This window comes from Erpetoichthys calabaricus, chromosome 10, assembly GCF_900747795.2.
Source record: "Erpetoichthys calabaricus chromosome 10, fErpCal1.3, whole genome shotgun sequence".
In the NCBI taxonomy this organism is placed as follows: domain Eukaryota; kingdom Metazoa; phylum Chordata; class Cladistia; order Polypteriformes; family Polypteridae; genus Erpetoichthys; species Erpetoichthys calabaricus.
In genome coordinates this window covers 63906683-63923736 of record NC_041403.2, presented here as the reverse complement: position 1 = coordinate 63923736, position 17054 = coordinate 63906683, and the positions used below count along the sequence as shown (strand labels likewise).

The window sequence follows — 17054 nt, the reverse complement described above, 5'->3', positions numbered from 1 at the left end:
ATAAAGGTCCATAGATGGCTAGATTCCTAGCAGAGACTCAAAAATAACCACATATTTGTAACCACTGACACTGACAAAGTCTTACACAATACCCCATATGCTTATGTTTGAAAAATGTTATTTTTAACTTTCAGGGAGTGGCTGTTATAGAGCTAGGGCCACCAGTAAAGAATATCAAAAATATTATCATCAATCTTGAAATAGCGTAAAATGACACTCCACATGCTTATATTGCCAATCCGCATTTTTTTCAAAGTTCAGTGAAAATGGGTAAATTTGACCCTTCATATCCCATGTGGCAGGCAAAACTTCAAGTTCTTCTGATTATTTTTGTTGAAGACCCCAATTGATTTACTCTTTATCATTGCGTTGTCATTTCCTTCCCAAAATCTGGTTAAACAGTGGCTTAAAAGTGAGGGTTCTTCATGTCTTTAGAGCCAGACATATAGGGGAACCCCAAAAAGCAATGATGTATATAAGGCGAGCCAATATATATATCATATATGGGGGTTTTCTGGTGCTGGACAAAAAAAAAAGTTGAAGTGATTTCACAGTGTTCAGAAGTAAATCTTATGAGCACAATTCAATTATTTCTATTGATATGATGTTTGCTGTTCTAGGCGCAGGTATCCACAACTTTAATTTTAGATTAAACAGGTTAAAGTCAGGGATCTTCACTCGCAGTCCCAGAGGGCTGCAGTGACTGCAGTTTTTTATTCCAGCCAGTGTCGTAAATAGAAGATGATCCTTGCTGATAATGACACTTGGTATTCAAGTATATTGCTTGTTTGTACTTTCATTCATCCAAGACCAATTTTAATTAGATAACAGAGCAGGGACTTGGGATCTTGAAGGGCCACAGTGGCTGCAGATGTTTACATCAATTAACTTCTGAATTAGAACCCATTTATTTGCTGTATGTTAGCTAACTTACCTGTTATGATTCAGAGCCCTTAATAAATAAAATCTAATATTAATTTTTTAAATCAATTGCTTATTTTCATTTTAAGCAGTTGATTTTAGGTTTTAATTGTTTTCTGTTTTCTTAACCAGCCACAGTTAAAAATGAAATGCAAATGATATAGCAACCACCAGCTCTCCAGCTATGTTGGTTCCATTTACAATGGAAAACATGCATCATGACGTATATGTCTTAATAAAATGCTTAAAAAGAAATTGGGGGGGAGTGGGCATGAAATGCAAATCTGCTCTGGTCCACACAATTACATTTTTTCTAGAATGATTGACAGCAGTAGCAAGCAATATTTTAAATACCAAGCTTCATTATTAGCAAGGACTTTCTTCTAATTAGGAAACTTGTTGGAATGGAAACCTGCTGCCACTATAGCCCTCCAGGGCCATGAGTGAAGATTCCTGGATTAGAGGATGAATGTATGGTTAAAAATAGCAATGCTGTCTAGAAGTATCAGAAGTATCAGACAACAAATCAGGGACTTATCAAAGTTGGGTTTTGGTTTAAGGGTTGAAGGTACATACTTTTTTTTGTGCACCTTGGTAAAAATAATACTTTGTCCGCAAGTGAATCTAGCTGGAATTCTTAGCAGTATCAATCAGATTCATTACAGAAATTAAACTCATGATTGTCACATAATGCCGGATAATAAAAAAATATTAGTGCTGAATTAGCTCCATTTTATTCCGCATATAGAGCTCAGGGCGGCATGGTGGCGCAGTGGGTAGCGCTGCTGCCTCACAGTTGGGCGACCTGGGGACCTGGGTTCGCTTCCCGGGTCCTCTCTGCGTGGAGTTTGCATGTTCTCCCCGTGTCTGTGTGGGTTTCCTCCCGGTGCTCCGGTTTCCTCCCACAGTCCAAAGACAAGCTGGTTAGGTGGTTTGGCGATTCTAAATTGGCCCTAGTGTGTGCTTGGTGTGTGGGTGTGTTTGTGTGTGTCCTGCGGTGGGTTGGCACCCTGCCCGGGATTGGTTCCTGCCCTGTGCCCTGTGTTGGCTGGGATTGGCTCCAGCAGACCCCTGTGACTCTGTGTTCGGATTCAGCGGGTTGGAAAATGGATGGATGGATACAGAGCTCAAGTGAATTGCAGTGCACAGAGTGAAGACGTTTTGCTTGGTTAAAACTATAGACCTCTTTCATTCATTACATAGACATTAAGCTGCTTGCTAAAGAGCTAGCACCAAGATTGAGAACTGTGATAGGACAACTAAACTGGCTTTATCTTGCCACATTGTGCATCAGATAATTTGCACAAACTTCTACACATTATTAATAAGTAACAAATGAGACTCGACAACAATTTTAACATGATTAAAACTTTATATTCCTACCCTTAAGTGGTAGTACTAAAAATGATCTGTATACAATACAGTTATTGTCATCACTTGTAATTATGAGTAAAAAAGTGTTATAAAAAATTCACCTTTTGGTGAATTACTTTAATCTCACACTGACAAAAATAGAGAAATCCAACATTTAACTGAAATAAATTTGTTCTGAGAATAAATAATTCTTCATCAAGAAAGAATTATTTTTAAAGAAACCACATGCATCACAGTTATTGCTACCCCTGCATTGAATGGTTTGTACAACCTCCCAGTAAAACAGCACTGAATCTTCTCCTATAAAGTTGGAGAAAATAGAGCAGGCAATCTGATACCATTTCTCTTTACAAAATCTCTCCAGATCATCCAGGGTCTCGGGTCCTCTCTAGCACCCTCTCCTCTTCAGCTCAACCCACAGGTTTTAAATGGGGTGTAGGTCCTGAGAGGCCATGGCAGAAGCTATGTTCTGAGTTCCTTTAGTCGTTTGTGTGTTGATTTGGACATATGTTTTGGATCATTGTCCTACCAGAAGATCCAGCGACAACCCAGTTTTAGTTTCTTGGCAGAGGTAGCCAGATTTCATTTTAAAATCTCCTGGTATTTCATTTATTACTTGATGCCATGTATAGTATGTATCTTAACAATTTTTCCAGGGCCTTTAAATGAAAAATAGCCTCACAACATCACAGAACTCCCATCATACTTATTTTCGGTATAGCTATTCTTCTTTTTATGCCAAACCAATCTTGAGTGTTTGTTGCCAGAAACCTTAATTTCACTTCATCTGACCATACAACATGGTTCCAATTGAAGTTCCAGTAGCATTTAGCAAACTCTAGGCACTGATGTTTGTGGTTAAATGACCGTAAAGTCTTTTTTTCTGGCATATCTTCCAAATAATTTGTTGGCATGGTTGTTTTGGAGACTTGGGTGACTCCAGGGTGCTATTTTTTTGTATTTCTCCAATGGTGGTCCTTGGATTTTTTTACTTCTCTTACCATTCTTCTCACTGTGTGTACAGGCAAAACAAACTTGGGTCCTCTTCAACGCAAGTTGATAACAGCTCCAGTTGATTTGAAGTTATTATTATTGCCCTAACTTTAGAAATTGGCATATTCAGGCGAGTAGCTCTTTTTTCATAGCCATTCCCTCTCATTTGAATTGTGTGTTCTCTTGTCTCATCCATGTTGATGAATGAATAAGGGGCTTTTGCCTCTGTGCCACCTCATATTTATACCTGAGTCATGCAGGAAGTCATGGGTTATTGCTGGAAACTTCCAACACACTTTTATCAGTTTAAAAATGTAAGGTATAGATGGAAAAAAATGCTTAATTGATACATTGCTAATAAAAATTTCTAGAGGTGCCAATAATTGTGGCACATGTAGTTTTGTTAAAAATTATTTTTTGATGAGGGATAATTTTTGTCATAAATAAATTTAGTTCAATTAAAGGTTAGATTTCGCTCATTTTTTCAGTGTGATATTAAGGTAATTCACCAAATGGCTGCCAATAATTGTGGAGGACTGCTTGTCCCATTGTACAGGCATTCTATGAAATTTCTTCCTATACCCTTGAACTCAAATAATAATGTTTATTTTTGTTGTGCTGAGATCATGACAGTTCTCCCTCTGTTTGCAGATAATCTCATTTCATTTAAAAAAATACTTAACCCAATTCAGGGTCACAGAATATTTTTTTCCCCCATAACATTGGGCAAAATGCAGGAAACAGCTCTGGACTGAGTACCAGTCCATCACTAGTCATGCATGCCCATACTCACACAGGCAGCAAAAATCCTATCCTACTCATGCTTTGAAATGTGGGAGGACCTAGAAGAAAATCCTTGGTGAAAACACCACACCAATAATGTCTATGTACATGGTTTTAACACAAGATACAGTATCCATGGGGTGTGATGTTTTGCAGATGCTTTTCTCTAATACCTGGTGACATGCCAATGGTTGTGTAGTTGTGTCATGGATTGAAACCTATTTCAAGCTATACAATCAGCCCAAATTCTGTATGTAGTTTGTGTGTGTGTATGTATGTGTGTGTATGTATATATATATATATATATATATATATATATATATATATAAAATTGCTCAAAAAAATGAATGGGGAAAAAATCATGCTGGATATCTATACTGAGATGGACTGGGTAATATGTTAGGAATGAAAGGATGCCACATCTTTTGATGGAAGTGAAAATTATCAACCTACAGAGGGCTGAATTCAAAGACACCACGAAAATCAAAGTGAATAAATGATGCAGTAGGCTAGTCCATTTTGCCAAAATTTCATTGCAGCAACTCAAAATCGTACTCAGTAGTTTGTATGGCCCCCACGTGCTTGTATGTATGCCTGACAATGTCGGGCCATGGTCCTATTGAGATGACGGATGGTGTCCTGGGGGATCTCCTCCCAGATCTGGACCAGGGCATTACTGAGCTCCCGGACAGTCTGAGGTGCAACCTGGCGGTGTCAGACGGACCGAAATATAATGCGACACCCAGAGGTGTTCTATTGGATTTAGGTCAGGTGCGAGTGGTTGCCAGTCAATGATATCAATTCATTCATCCTCCAGGAACTGCCTACATACTCTCGCCACATGAGGCAAGGCATTGTGCACCAGGAAAAACCCAGGACCCACTGCACCAGCATAGGGTCTGACAGTGTGTCCAAGGATTTCATCCCAATACCTAATGGCTCACAAGGTGCTGTTGTCTAGCCTGTAGAGGTCTATGCGTCCCTCCATGGATATGCCTCCCTAGACCATCACTGACTCACCACCAAACCGGTAATGCTGAACAATATTACATGCAGCATAATGTTCTCTATAGCTTCTCCGGACCCTTTCACGTCTCACATGTGGTCAGGGTGAACCTGCTCTTATCCGTGAAAAGCACAGGGTGCCAGTGGTGGACTTGCCAATTTTGGTATTCTATGGCAAATGCCAACCAAGCTCCACGGTGCCGGGCAGTGAACACAGGGCCCACTAGAGGACGTCGGGCCCTCATGCCACCATCATGAAGTCTGTTTCTGATTGTTTGGTAAGAGACATTCACACCGATGGCCTGCTGGAGGTCATTTTGTATGGCTCATCCTGCTCCTCCTTGCCCAAAAGAGCAGATACCGGTCCTACAGATGGGTTAAGGACCTTCTATGGCCCTGTCCAGCTCTCCTAGAGTAACTGCCTGTCTCCTGGAATCTCCTCCATGCCCTTGAGACTGTGCTGGGAGACACAGTGAACCTTCTGGCAATGGCATGTATTGATGTGCCATCCTGGAGAAGTTGGACTACCTGTGCAACCTCTGTAGGGTCCAGGTATCTCCCCATTCTACCAGTAGTGACACTGTCCGTAGCCAAATGCAAAATTTGAGAAAAAACAGTCAGAAAAGATTTGGGAGGGCATGTCAGTGGCCTGCACCTGTTAAACCATTCCTATTTTGGGGGTTATCTAATTGTTGCCCCTGTAGTGCACCTGTTGTTAATTTCATTAGCACCAAAGCATCTGAAACTGATTAACAACCCCCTCTGCTACTTAACTGACCAGATCAATATCCCAGAAGTTTCATTGACTTGATGCTATACTCTGATTAAAATCCGTTCCCTTAATTTTTTTTTCTATATACTAGGGGGCTTTTCCCCCTGCTCGCTTTGCTCAACAACCCCCGTGTTTGGTTTTCCGGATACACACTTTTAAGATTTTTTTTCTTTGAATTTTTGCTATTTCATTAGTTTTACTTTTATTTCAGAACTTCTGTAAAAACAATATTTGTAATCTTGCGAGTCCCAATATGCTAAATCTTTTTAATGAGGTCAGGATAGGTTTCTCTGTTTGGAATTTCAGCACAGACAAAACAATCTACATCATCAGCAGTTAATAATTTTTTTTTATAAAGTAAAAAATTAAGTAGAGTTCTGCATTGGACTCCTGTCTGTAAAGTCGTGCTATTTTCCTCTCACAGTTCCAAAAGTACCTGGGGTTACCAAGGCTAGACAGAACGTTTTTGACTCCTGGGGTAAATGTAGCTTTTTAAATAAGCAGACAGATAAATATATATACATGAACAAAGTAACCAATAAATGCATGTGCGGTAAACTCCGTTTTTGAAATTCTCAAGATTCTTTATTTGTCACATGCATAGTTATACAGGACAACACGCAGTGAAATGCATCCTGATCTGCTTATCAAAAACTGTGCAAAGTTAGAAGAATATCAGTTAGATTAACAAAAAGTCATAGATTGAAAGTTAACAGTATAGTAGAACATAATAAATAAGTACAATTATGTGAATAAAGTAGAATTAAGTCTTAGGTGCAATAGTGTAGTAATTATTGTGCAAAACCAAAGTTAGACTGCTGCATAGTTAAATGAGGCAGTTTGTTTGTTTGCGCTACTGCGATCTTTACTTTCTTTTTTTATATTTTCTAATTTTCCTACTTTCATATCCTTTAACTTTCTCCACATGTGTATAGCGCTTTTTTTTTTTTTTTTTGAGCCATTCTATTTTCACTGGTTTCATAGTCTCTAACCTGCTCAGCATGTGTTTAGCATCAACATTTGTAAACGTTTTTATGAAGTTCTACTTTCTTTTACTCATTGCCTTTTAATTCTGAGCCGGATTGGACATGCTTTTTTTTCAATTCCACTTGTTCCGGGCTGATAATTACTTTCCTTATTTTCTGAATTTGCACCTCGATTATTCTTTTTTGCTGTTTGTTCTGTCCAACGCATTTGAGTCTCTTTTCTCCGCGCTGCTTTCTTCTTCGCTTAGATGTCGACATTTAATTTATAATGTACCTTATACGCTTTATATGCGCTGAGAGCCCTGGATCTGTGTGTGCTCAAATCCTTCACAAGACTGAATGTTTTGCTGCGTATTGTCCTATTTGATAGATTGTAAGTAGGGCGTGTCTTTGGTCTCGCGGGTCTTTAAAATGTCTTACTAGAAGATCACATATCGTAGACTTACTTTTTGCTTTCCAGGACAGGATTTCTTTTTATAATAGATAGTATACATATATACAGTATGCATGCATGCCTGCCTGATCAGTATTTTGGTGAGTAACAGCCACTTGCTATATTCCAGCAACATTTGCATAATGCTGCAATATCGTTTTATAATTTACAAGGCTTAATATAAGCAGGGATAAAGATCACCACAACTTAATAATTAAGGATGGTTCTGAATTATTGATAATAAATCTCTTGTGCATGCTTTGCATTATGGATACAAAATTGACAAATCAGCTGCATTTTTTAATATGTTGTTTTTCTTTTTGCTTCCATGCTGCCACAGAGCTTTCAAAGGTTCTGGCCATGAGCTAACAACCTACCGTGTTCCTGTTCAATACAAAATCTTTACAAGATCCACACCCACCTAATCATCTTTATACAGTATAAGAAGAAGTGACATTGAATTTATTGACTGTGGAGAGTGTCTTCTATTTGATTTCTGAAAGCTAGCATTCACTTTGTCCATACACCTTTTTTCACCACTTTTCTGTATTGCTTATGTTACTTTCTTTATGGCATAGTACGGTTGTCTGTCAGCTGGTGGTGAAGCTGATCAGTACACTTCATCCTTAGTCAGTGGCTTCAGCTGAAGGAATTTGTATCTGATTGGTTGTCAGTAAGTAAGCTACTTTTGCCATTAACTTTTGTTTTTTCTTTGATTTTTAACTGCCAAAGAGATTTTGCATCTAAGAAATTGGACATAATGGTGCTGGATTGTCATGCAGATGGAAGAGTAAGCTGAGACCGGCCTTACAGTAACACATGTATAGCACAGTGTTGTTATATTGCTAAAAGTCATGATTTTTTTATTTGAAATAAAGCTACTCTCTTTAAAATACTTCATTTAGCAAGATTTGCTGTACTTCTTGGAATCAGTGTATCACAGTTCAGCTATCACATCTGCATCAGGATTGGCAAAGAGGTTCCAAAGGTTTTTTTTATAGTTTTTTTTTTTTTCTTTCAGATAATATCACTGATTCATTGCTGAATATCTGCATCTAAAAGCACATGTGATAGAAATTCCAAATTACATTCTGTCTCTGCTTTTTACACTGTTTACTGCAGCAAGCTGTATTTTGATTCAGTGCCAATTTTGCCTCATCCAGATAAGGTAATAAAACTGAACAAAAATGGACATGGCTGTGCTGTGCTGCCATTTTACAATTCTACAAAGGATTCGTTGTTTTACACTTGCAGTTAACACTTGGACTGTTATTTTTCCATTTTTGTGTTTTGTCATTAGCAGAAACAGTTGTTACAATAAGTTCAACACGGCTTATGTCTTAAAGGCAGGTCTGGTCAAAGTAATAATTAGTTGTCAGCATGAATGTAATGAAAAAAACAATTGGAAGATAGTTAAGGTGCTTTACACCCATTCTTCCATTTTCTAGTTCAGGATGGTGAGGAGCTGGAGCTTTATCACTGTATCATAGGGCACAGAATTTGACCCAGTCATGTACAGGACACCAGTCTATTGTGAAAAGCATTCATAAACATCCAGCTATTGTAATATCATAACGTAATCACTAAGTAGTACATGGAATTGAAACACTCTCTATAATTGCAGACCAATTTCCTTTGATTGTTTGAAATGAGGGTGGCACGTTGGTGCAGTGGGTAGCGCTGCTGCCTCGTAGTTAGGATACCGGGTTCGCTTCTTGGGTCCTCCCTGTGTGGAGTTTGCATGTTCTCCCCATGTCTGCGTGGGTTTCCTCCCACAGTCCAAAGACATGCATGTTACGTGCATTGGCGATTCTAAATTGTCCCTAGTTAGTGTTTGGTGCTTGGGGGGTGGGTGTGTGTGTGTGTGTGCGTGCGCGCCCTGTGGTGGGCTGGCACCCTGCCCAGGGTTTGTTTCCTGCCTTGTGCCCTGTGTTGGCTGGGATTGACTACGGCAGACTCCCGTGACCCTGTAGTTAGGATATAGCGGGTTGGATGATGGATGGATATATGAAATGAAACTTCATTAAATGACCACAGTGGGGAAAAAAAGGTTATTCAATTCAGGCATATGGAGACACATTGTGTATTTAATTGCTAACATTTTACTTTCTAAGTATAATACCTTACAATAGAACAGTTTTGATCAGAATAGCCCATTCAGCCTAACAGGCTTGTCAATCCTATTTAGCTAGATTCTCCAAGACAGCATTGATTTGAGATTTTAAGGCCCCAAAAGTCCTTCTCTTTACTACAATACTTGATATTTTATACACATTTTTGGATTTTTGTTTTGGAAAAAAAAAAACTCAACATTTTACCTTAACAGGTTTCCAACTTGGTTCTCCTGTTCTTGTTGAAGAATTTCATAATTTTAAAAACTTCAGCCATGACTCCTCTTACTGTCCTATCAATCCTTCAATCTGTTTTATCTGGACTTTCTCTAGCACTGCTCTGCCTTATTTTTTTTTTTTATTTTTTTTTGTAGTAGGGATGGCAAAATTATAGACCGTGCTTTAGGTGAGGCCTCACTAGTGACTTATTTATTTCAGTATTTACTTTTCAAAAACCTTTGATCGCCTACCCCCTTAGAGATGAATTTCTTCAACATGTCCTTTGAATATTACTTTGTTGCATGCTGTGGGACACCATATTGGCCTAAACACAGAAAATAAGCTGCTTGATGGCCAGGGAATCTTTTTTTTTTTTTTTTTTTTAATAATTGGAAGTTTTATAAGTGGAGTCCTGAACTGATATACTGTATGCTGGCATTGACTGCTTTTATTAATTTATAGGAAGGATTTGCATCAACATTTAGAGTAGTTTTCTTGTTGGAAAGTTTACCTCACAAATCTTGTATGGTGGGTTTCAGTCTTTGCACCTTCTCCATTATGTGGTTTTCCTTCAGTTTTTGTCCCATTTTCTAAACACAAAAAGATTATGTTCGTTGTAAAGTTTCATTTTAGTATATTTTGAAAATTACATGTTGCAAGGAAAAAAGGTAGATATAAGGAACGTAATGAGTTGTTTTGAAGCTGTTAATGAGGACTTGATGATCATAGTAAACGCTGTTTACTGATGATTGGAGAGGAAGTGCATGTTTACCTAAGTTGTGCATTCATTAATGAAGCACAGATATATTTTGTTCATATAATTGTACTTGTCATTTATCCTTAATCTAATGATGTTGATTAACCTTTCATTTATTTGTAAGACATACTTTTCAAAGTAAATGTATTCCTCTTAAACATTTGTCAGCCCCAAAAAGTAGTCCGGTATTTGTGAGCTAATTTCACCATTTAATGGTATTTTCGCAAGGCAGTAATAGAAACCTAACTCATCGGTTGGCTTGACATGCAGTTTAAAATTGATCATGCAAACTTTCAGACCGGTGAAGTATTCAACAATTTTCATGATTTAAAACTTTAATTGCTATGCATTGTGTTTCTAAACAGCCACAGTAGCATGACACTTTCAAATAAGTTAGATATTTTGTTGGTGTCCCTTTTTTTGAAGCTGCAGTTAATTCTGTTTTTTTTTTTCTTTCTTTCTTAAGGTCTGATGCTGTCTCTACAGTTAAAGGTTAGTGGATACTTCTAGGCACATAGTATAGATATGTATTGCCTTTATGGTGGCATTTCTTTCTTTTCATTTATTTGTTTATATATTTCATCCATTTTTTATAAGTTTACTCCATCTAGGTAGAATTAGAGTCAATGGAATCTTATCATCCATTATACTCCCAAGCATGTTTGTTTTCTGAATTTCTTTCTGTATTTACCAATTTAGCTTCTGTATGATATAGTGGATACTATAATTCTGGAATGTTAATTTTTTAGGATTTTTTTTCCTAAGTAAAATATGTAAAAACACAGGCCAAAGAGATGTTGCTGGAAAGTAAAATCTGTGTAATGAGATTGGGAATAAGAGCAAAGGTAATAATAATAATTTGGTTTGAGTGTGATTTGAAAATCTAAGATTTGAGTTTTCCCATGCAAAATTGACCCTCTCCTCTTTAGGAAAGGAAGTGTTTATAGTAACTTGTATTCTCATGTGAACGCTCTTAACTGAAATAGTTAAAAATTTATGCATCTTAAAAAATAATAGTAGAATAATGGTAGAAAATATTATTTGATTAGTACTGTTATGTTATTTGTAAATGCCTGCATGAATACCGACAGCAGGCTCTTGTGTCTGTGTCTTATGTATGTCTCTAATGTCACACTTTGTTTTTTGAGTGTGTTGGTACAATGTATAAAAATGATTAAAATGTCTTTACAGATCAACTAAAAACTGAGGGATACCCAGTTCTTATTTCTTTGCACAGACAGAAAGCCAATGCGCAGGTAAAAATTGTTTTTACTTTTAAAGTTTAATAATTCTCACCTTAGAATAGAAAATTACGACTTGATGAACTTTTTTTATACATTTTTTGTGCAGAGGCTACAGCATACTCAGAATGAGGGTGGAGTTCACAACTGTTAATGATCTATTAATAATTTTGTATTTATTTATTTATTTTCTAGAGCTACCAGTAGTGAATTTAAACTATATACTTTGGAGTCCCTGTATAAGTTAATGTAAAACTTTACCAAAGTGCTGAGTTTAGTATGTTGCGCATTTGTTCTGAAGAAGCTAGTTATTCTGGAAGTGCAAAGCTGGACTGCATGATTGCAATTTAAGCTACTATCTAAGCAAGCTATATACAGCTCAAAGAAAGCATAAAGTGTTCAGCAGCTGTTGTATTTTCCACTCTGTGTAACACAGCTCTTTTTAACATTTGTATTAATAAAACATCAGGTTTACCTAAAGTGATTTTTGGTAGTTTAGTTCAATTTGGCATAGATTAAGACATGGTTTAAGAAAATGTAAGCAATAGAGTTTTTCTGCTAAATGTAGCAAGCACCTGTATCTTACTTGTATATGTAATTTCTCCCATTTTAGATGAGATTAATTCTGCCATAGTTTCAACAGAATATTTGAGAAAATCAGACAACACTGTTATAGCTCAATTGGTGGAAATTTAGTGTAGAAAATTTACTTTGGTAGTTGTTAAGGCACTAATGCTAAACCTTTGTTTTGTGCATGTGCTAAGTGATTGTGTATTGGCCCAAGTGTAATCATTGCAAAGGTTTTCCTGATAACTTTAAATTCTCCACTTCCTGGTTATGTATTTGTAGATAATTCTCTTAAGCAAGAAAACTATTAACAGTGTTTAGTCGGTATAGTTTTGCTGTTCTTACTGTCCCTTAAGTACTAATATTAACCTCCCTGGATCAAAGTGATTTTTTTGTGGTAATTCTTTTAAGTATTTTAATAGTATGGATGCGGTCAAGATCTTTTGAAGCTGTATTCCCAGTGCTGAAGCTTTGTCTGGCCTTTACTTGTTTGTACCTATGGATAGTGAGCATTTGGAATAGGTAAACTGTTGAAGTTAATCATATAAACTAGTACAATCCAGTTGCAGTGAATGATGGGTGGATTTTATCTGGTATTGAGTAGATGGTGAAAATGCTGAGATCATTTGAAATCTATCAATCAGAATTGTTTTGCTAATATAAAATAAAGTAAAATGGTTTTGAATAGATCAAATAAGGTATTGAGGCTTAGTCAGAGAGCTAGTGAAAGTCAATAGAAGCCATATTTATATATGTTTTTCAAATTAAAAATGTTTTGTTGAAAAAGGCTGAATGACTGTTCTGACTAAGAGACAGGCGTCTCTGCCTAAATCTTTCTGGAAGTTCCTTTAAATATCTGTAAACTGGGATAATGTTATAAGTACAGTGTGTGTGCACTACTAATCATTTATGGAGATAATAGCTGGACCTGTTTCCAGATAGATTCTTTTGTCAGGTTATAAAAGCACTACCCATTTAACCTTGTCTTGTTCTGAAATAAACTAATTTTACTTTTGTGTATGTGTATATGTAATTTATATATAAAATATTTTTTATACATGTGGAATGCAAAGTCATACATATTTAGAAAACAAAAAAAAATGTGTTTTTTTTATTTGCAGGTGTAACAGCACGCGCCCAGGAGATACCACTGGAATGGACATCACCAGCCGCTGCACTCTTGGTGACCCCAACAAACTTCCAGAGGGTGTACCTCAGCCAGCACGTATGCCATATGTCTCGGACAAGCATCCTAGACAAACTCTAGAAGTGATTAATTTACTTAGAAAGCATAGAGAGCTTTGTGATGTGGTCCTGGTTGTTGGTGCAAAGAAGATATATGCACATCGTGTCATCTTGTCTGCTTGCAGCCCTTATTTCAGAGCTATGTTTACAGGTGAGCTGGCAGAAAGCCGGCAAACAGAGGTGGTGATCCGTGATATTGATGAGCGGGCTATGGAGCTCCTTATTGACTTTGCCTACACATCACAGGTGACTGTAGAGGAAGGCAATGTACAGACTTTGCTGCCTGCTGCATGTCTTCTACAGCTGGCTGAAATCCAGGAGGCTTGCTGTGAATTCCTGAAGCGACAGCTTGACCCTTCCAACTGCCTAGGCATTCGTGCTTTTGCTGACACCCACTCTTGTCGTGAATTACTTCGGATTGCTGACAAGTTCACACAACATAATTTTCAGGAGGTATGCATTTGTGGGATTGCTTGTTATTGTTGTCTTTAACTCCTAATGGCTATAAAAATGAACTTTTAAAGTTAAATAAATCTGGATTTATATTTTAATTTTTGTTGTGTCTTTTAGTTTTATTTTAAAATAATTCTTAGAGGTATTCCCAAAAATTATTTATGCTACTTCCAATAAAAAGAGAACCAATATCCTCTTATCAGTGGCTCTTAATTTGGCTTTCAAACAGTTTTTGTCAAGGAAAGTCTGTTTCTGTTATGTTTTATTATAGGATAGTATGAACTTTTCATTTTATTAATACTAAGTATATAAATATATAAAGAAGATTATTGCTTGTGTAATGCCACTGAATAAATGTATTTAAATAGGATAGTATGAACTTTTCATTTTATTAATACTAAGTATATAAATATATAAAGAAGATTATTGCTTGTGTAATGCCACTGAATAAATGTATTTAAAATGATTTTAACAACACAAACATTTAAGTAGCTTTTTTGCATCTGAGTAAGATTGCACTGCTGTTTCTTAATTAGTTACATTGTAACTTGTAAATTCTGTTGTGTAAACCTTTGCATGAACATGAATTTGTTTTTATTGGCTATCCATTCTTACGGCTGCCTGATGATACCAGTAATAATGCAAGTGTATACAAAAAGTCTTTTAAGAGTAATTATTAGCATTGCAAAAAATCAAGACATAAGAAGTTCAAACTTAATGAAAATGTTATTGAAATAGAAATATTTGTATTTACAGTTAGTTTTCTGGTAGAAAAATATTTCAGTATAATTTGCATATAATTTATTTAGTTCCACACACTTTTCTTTTTCCAGAGTATTGTTTTTGTAATATTTACCATTTTTTCTTCTTGGCCATTTTTTCTATATACATGGCAAACATTAGCATCATAATGTTTGTTTTCCTATACTATATACTGTATATTTTTTGCCATTATTTGTATATGGACTACAGCGTAATCTACCAGCAAGGTTGTTGTGTGTGTTCTTCTGTGAGTGTCTGCTATTTCAGAAAATACATACCCATATTATAAAATTTATTGAGTTGTGCACAACATGTTAAGGGACTATATCTTACTTAAAGCATGATATTTAATGTAGTTTTTAGGAAGAGTTGAGTAAAATTTTTGATTCTCAATTGCTGCATATTATGTACTGGTGCAGCTGTGGCGGAGCTTCTTTGAAAGGAAGTATATCGCAATAAGTGAGACAAATAGGTACATATATGTATGACCTGTGTTACTCAAGAGCATTTCCCATTGGGATTAATAAAGTATCTATCTATCTATCTATCTATCTATCTATCTATCTATCTATCTATCTATCTATCTATCTATCTATCTATCTATCTATCTATCTATCTATCTATCTATCTATCTATCTATCTTCTTAGCGAACTTAGTCATACAGTATTATCAAGTCAAACTATAGTCATATTTCACGACCATGTACATAAAGCTTTATGTGAGTAGTTTCCCTGTAATAAAATATAATATTCACAATTTCTTCTTTATAAAAGTAAGGTCTACTTTTTAAAATTTAAATAAGGAACTTTTTACTAAAGTAACCTTTTAAAGAACTACATTAAACATTCAGAGAAATACAGGTTTTTGTTATATTAAGCTCTACGTCACTCTCTTGTTATGTTTGCTTTCTACTTGCGTAATTTTTTAATTTACTATGTTTTTTAGTACCACAAATAATAGTAAAATTAAAAGTTTTGAAATTTTCTGTATTATAGCAGATCATGAGATTAGTGCATTTTGTACATTAAAATTCATTATGATAAGTTGCATAACTTGACTATTTTGCAGTAAAATCGTGACTGCATGTTTTGTAAGCGGGATATCCAAAATACTAAACAAGTTAGAAAATATATGCATGCGGTAACATTCAGAGACAAAGTTAGCTTGTTTGAAAGTTGAAACATTGGTTACTTCATCAGGTCAGTCAGTTATCAAATTCCTATTAAATATTTTTGTAACAATGTGTCATAATAAAATATAACCATGATGATATACTGTAATTGTACTTATACACGTTAGCAGGCTGCATTAAATACACGCTTTTTAACCACAATTTGTTTTGTAGTTAAAAATTTATTCTAATCAAGTTTGTGGTGGCACAATAGCTTTCATAGATAACAGATTCCAATTAAAGTGATGTAAAAATGACATTGATGTCCTTTTGTTTGTTGTTGGTTGCAGAGGGCTTGTGACTAGTACTTCAAATTTCTTAAGACTATGTCACATTACATGACTTTTACAGCAAATTTCAGTTTTGTAGGCTTAATTTACATTGAGTTAGAGGCAGTCAGTGGCATGCTCTCGTGAAGCCAGTCGTGGAATGTGACACATCCAAAGACTCGCTCCGATAAAATCAAAAGGGTATGATTTTTGTCTTTAGTTGTAGGGCTGGCAATGTGTGTATGAGAGCTGACAAACAGTAAATGCTAATCAGGAAGTACAATGGAAGTAAGTCAACATGCAGTCTGTAAATGTGACATGAACAGTGATATTCAGTCTTTTAAATTAACATGGTCTGGTGACGAGATGAGAAACAGCAGTTGGCAAATCTCATATATCCCACAACTAGAAGTTGCATAATGTGAAAGAAGTACTTAATGGAGAGTTCAAATCTGTTGAAGTCTCAAGGTGAAATTGTTGGCTGTTTTAAGAAGTCTGGAGGTTTGCCAAAAAATGAGTGTCTGAGAAATAGTGAAACATTATGACGTAAACATGATATAGCTGTGAGATTATTTTTAGTGTATTATAAACACTAAGGACATATTTGTTCACTCTGTTTCAATCTCATTTGTGCGCTTCAGAGGGACAGTTATATGATGCTTTTTTTTTCTTACATTCCTTTCTTGACAAACAAATCTTTTTTTACTTTTATGGTTAACTTATTTCATATAGCAGGGGAAGTGAGCTGGTGTCAACGAGTGTACATCTCTTCTGGTGTTGAACTAAGTTGTAATGGGGAATCTGTTTTGTTGTCAGATGAGTAAAAGGGAAAAGTATACAAGTTGAGGTAACCCCAATCAAGGGACTGTAGAAACAGTAAACTAATTTGTAATTGATATTGTTTCTTTAAGAGTTTTCAAAGTTGTCAGTGCTTTTCAATGGGATATCCTAAACTTTCATAAAATATATGCTGTATTTATGATGTCTCACT

General features: G+C 36.0%; 1 protein-coding gene across 1 annotated transcript in view; it reads left to right on the top strand.

Moving 5' to 3' along the window:
• The window catches only part of klhl20 (kelch-like family member 20), a 43636-nt gene that overhangs the window by 1545 nt on the left and 25037 nt on the right, over positions 1-17054 (top strand). Inside the window, exons 2-4 of the mRNA XM_028811323.2 lie at positions 10821-10846; positions 11546-11610; positions 13284-13860. Of these exons, the coding sequence (XP_028667156.1) occupies positions 11603-11610; positions 13284-13860 (585 nt within the window). The 5' untranslated portion in view covers positions 10821-10846; positions 11546-11602. The remainder of the gene's footprint in view (positions 1-10820; positions 10847-11545; positions 11611-13283; positions 13861-17054) is intronic.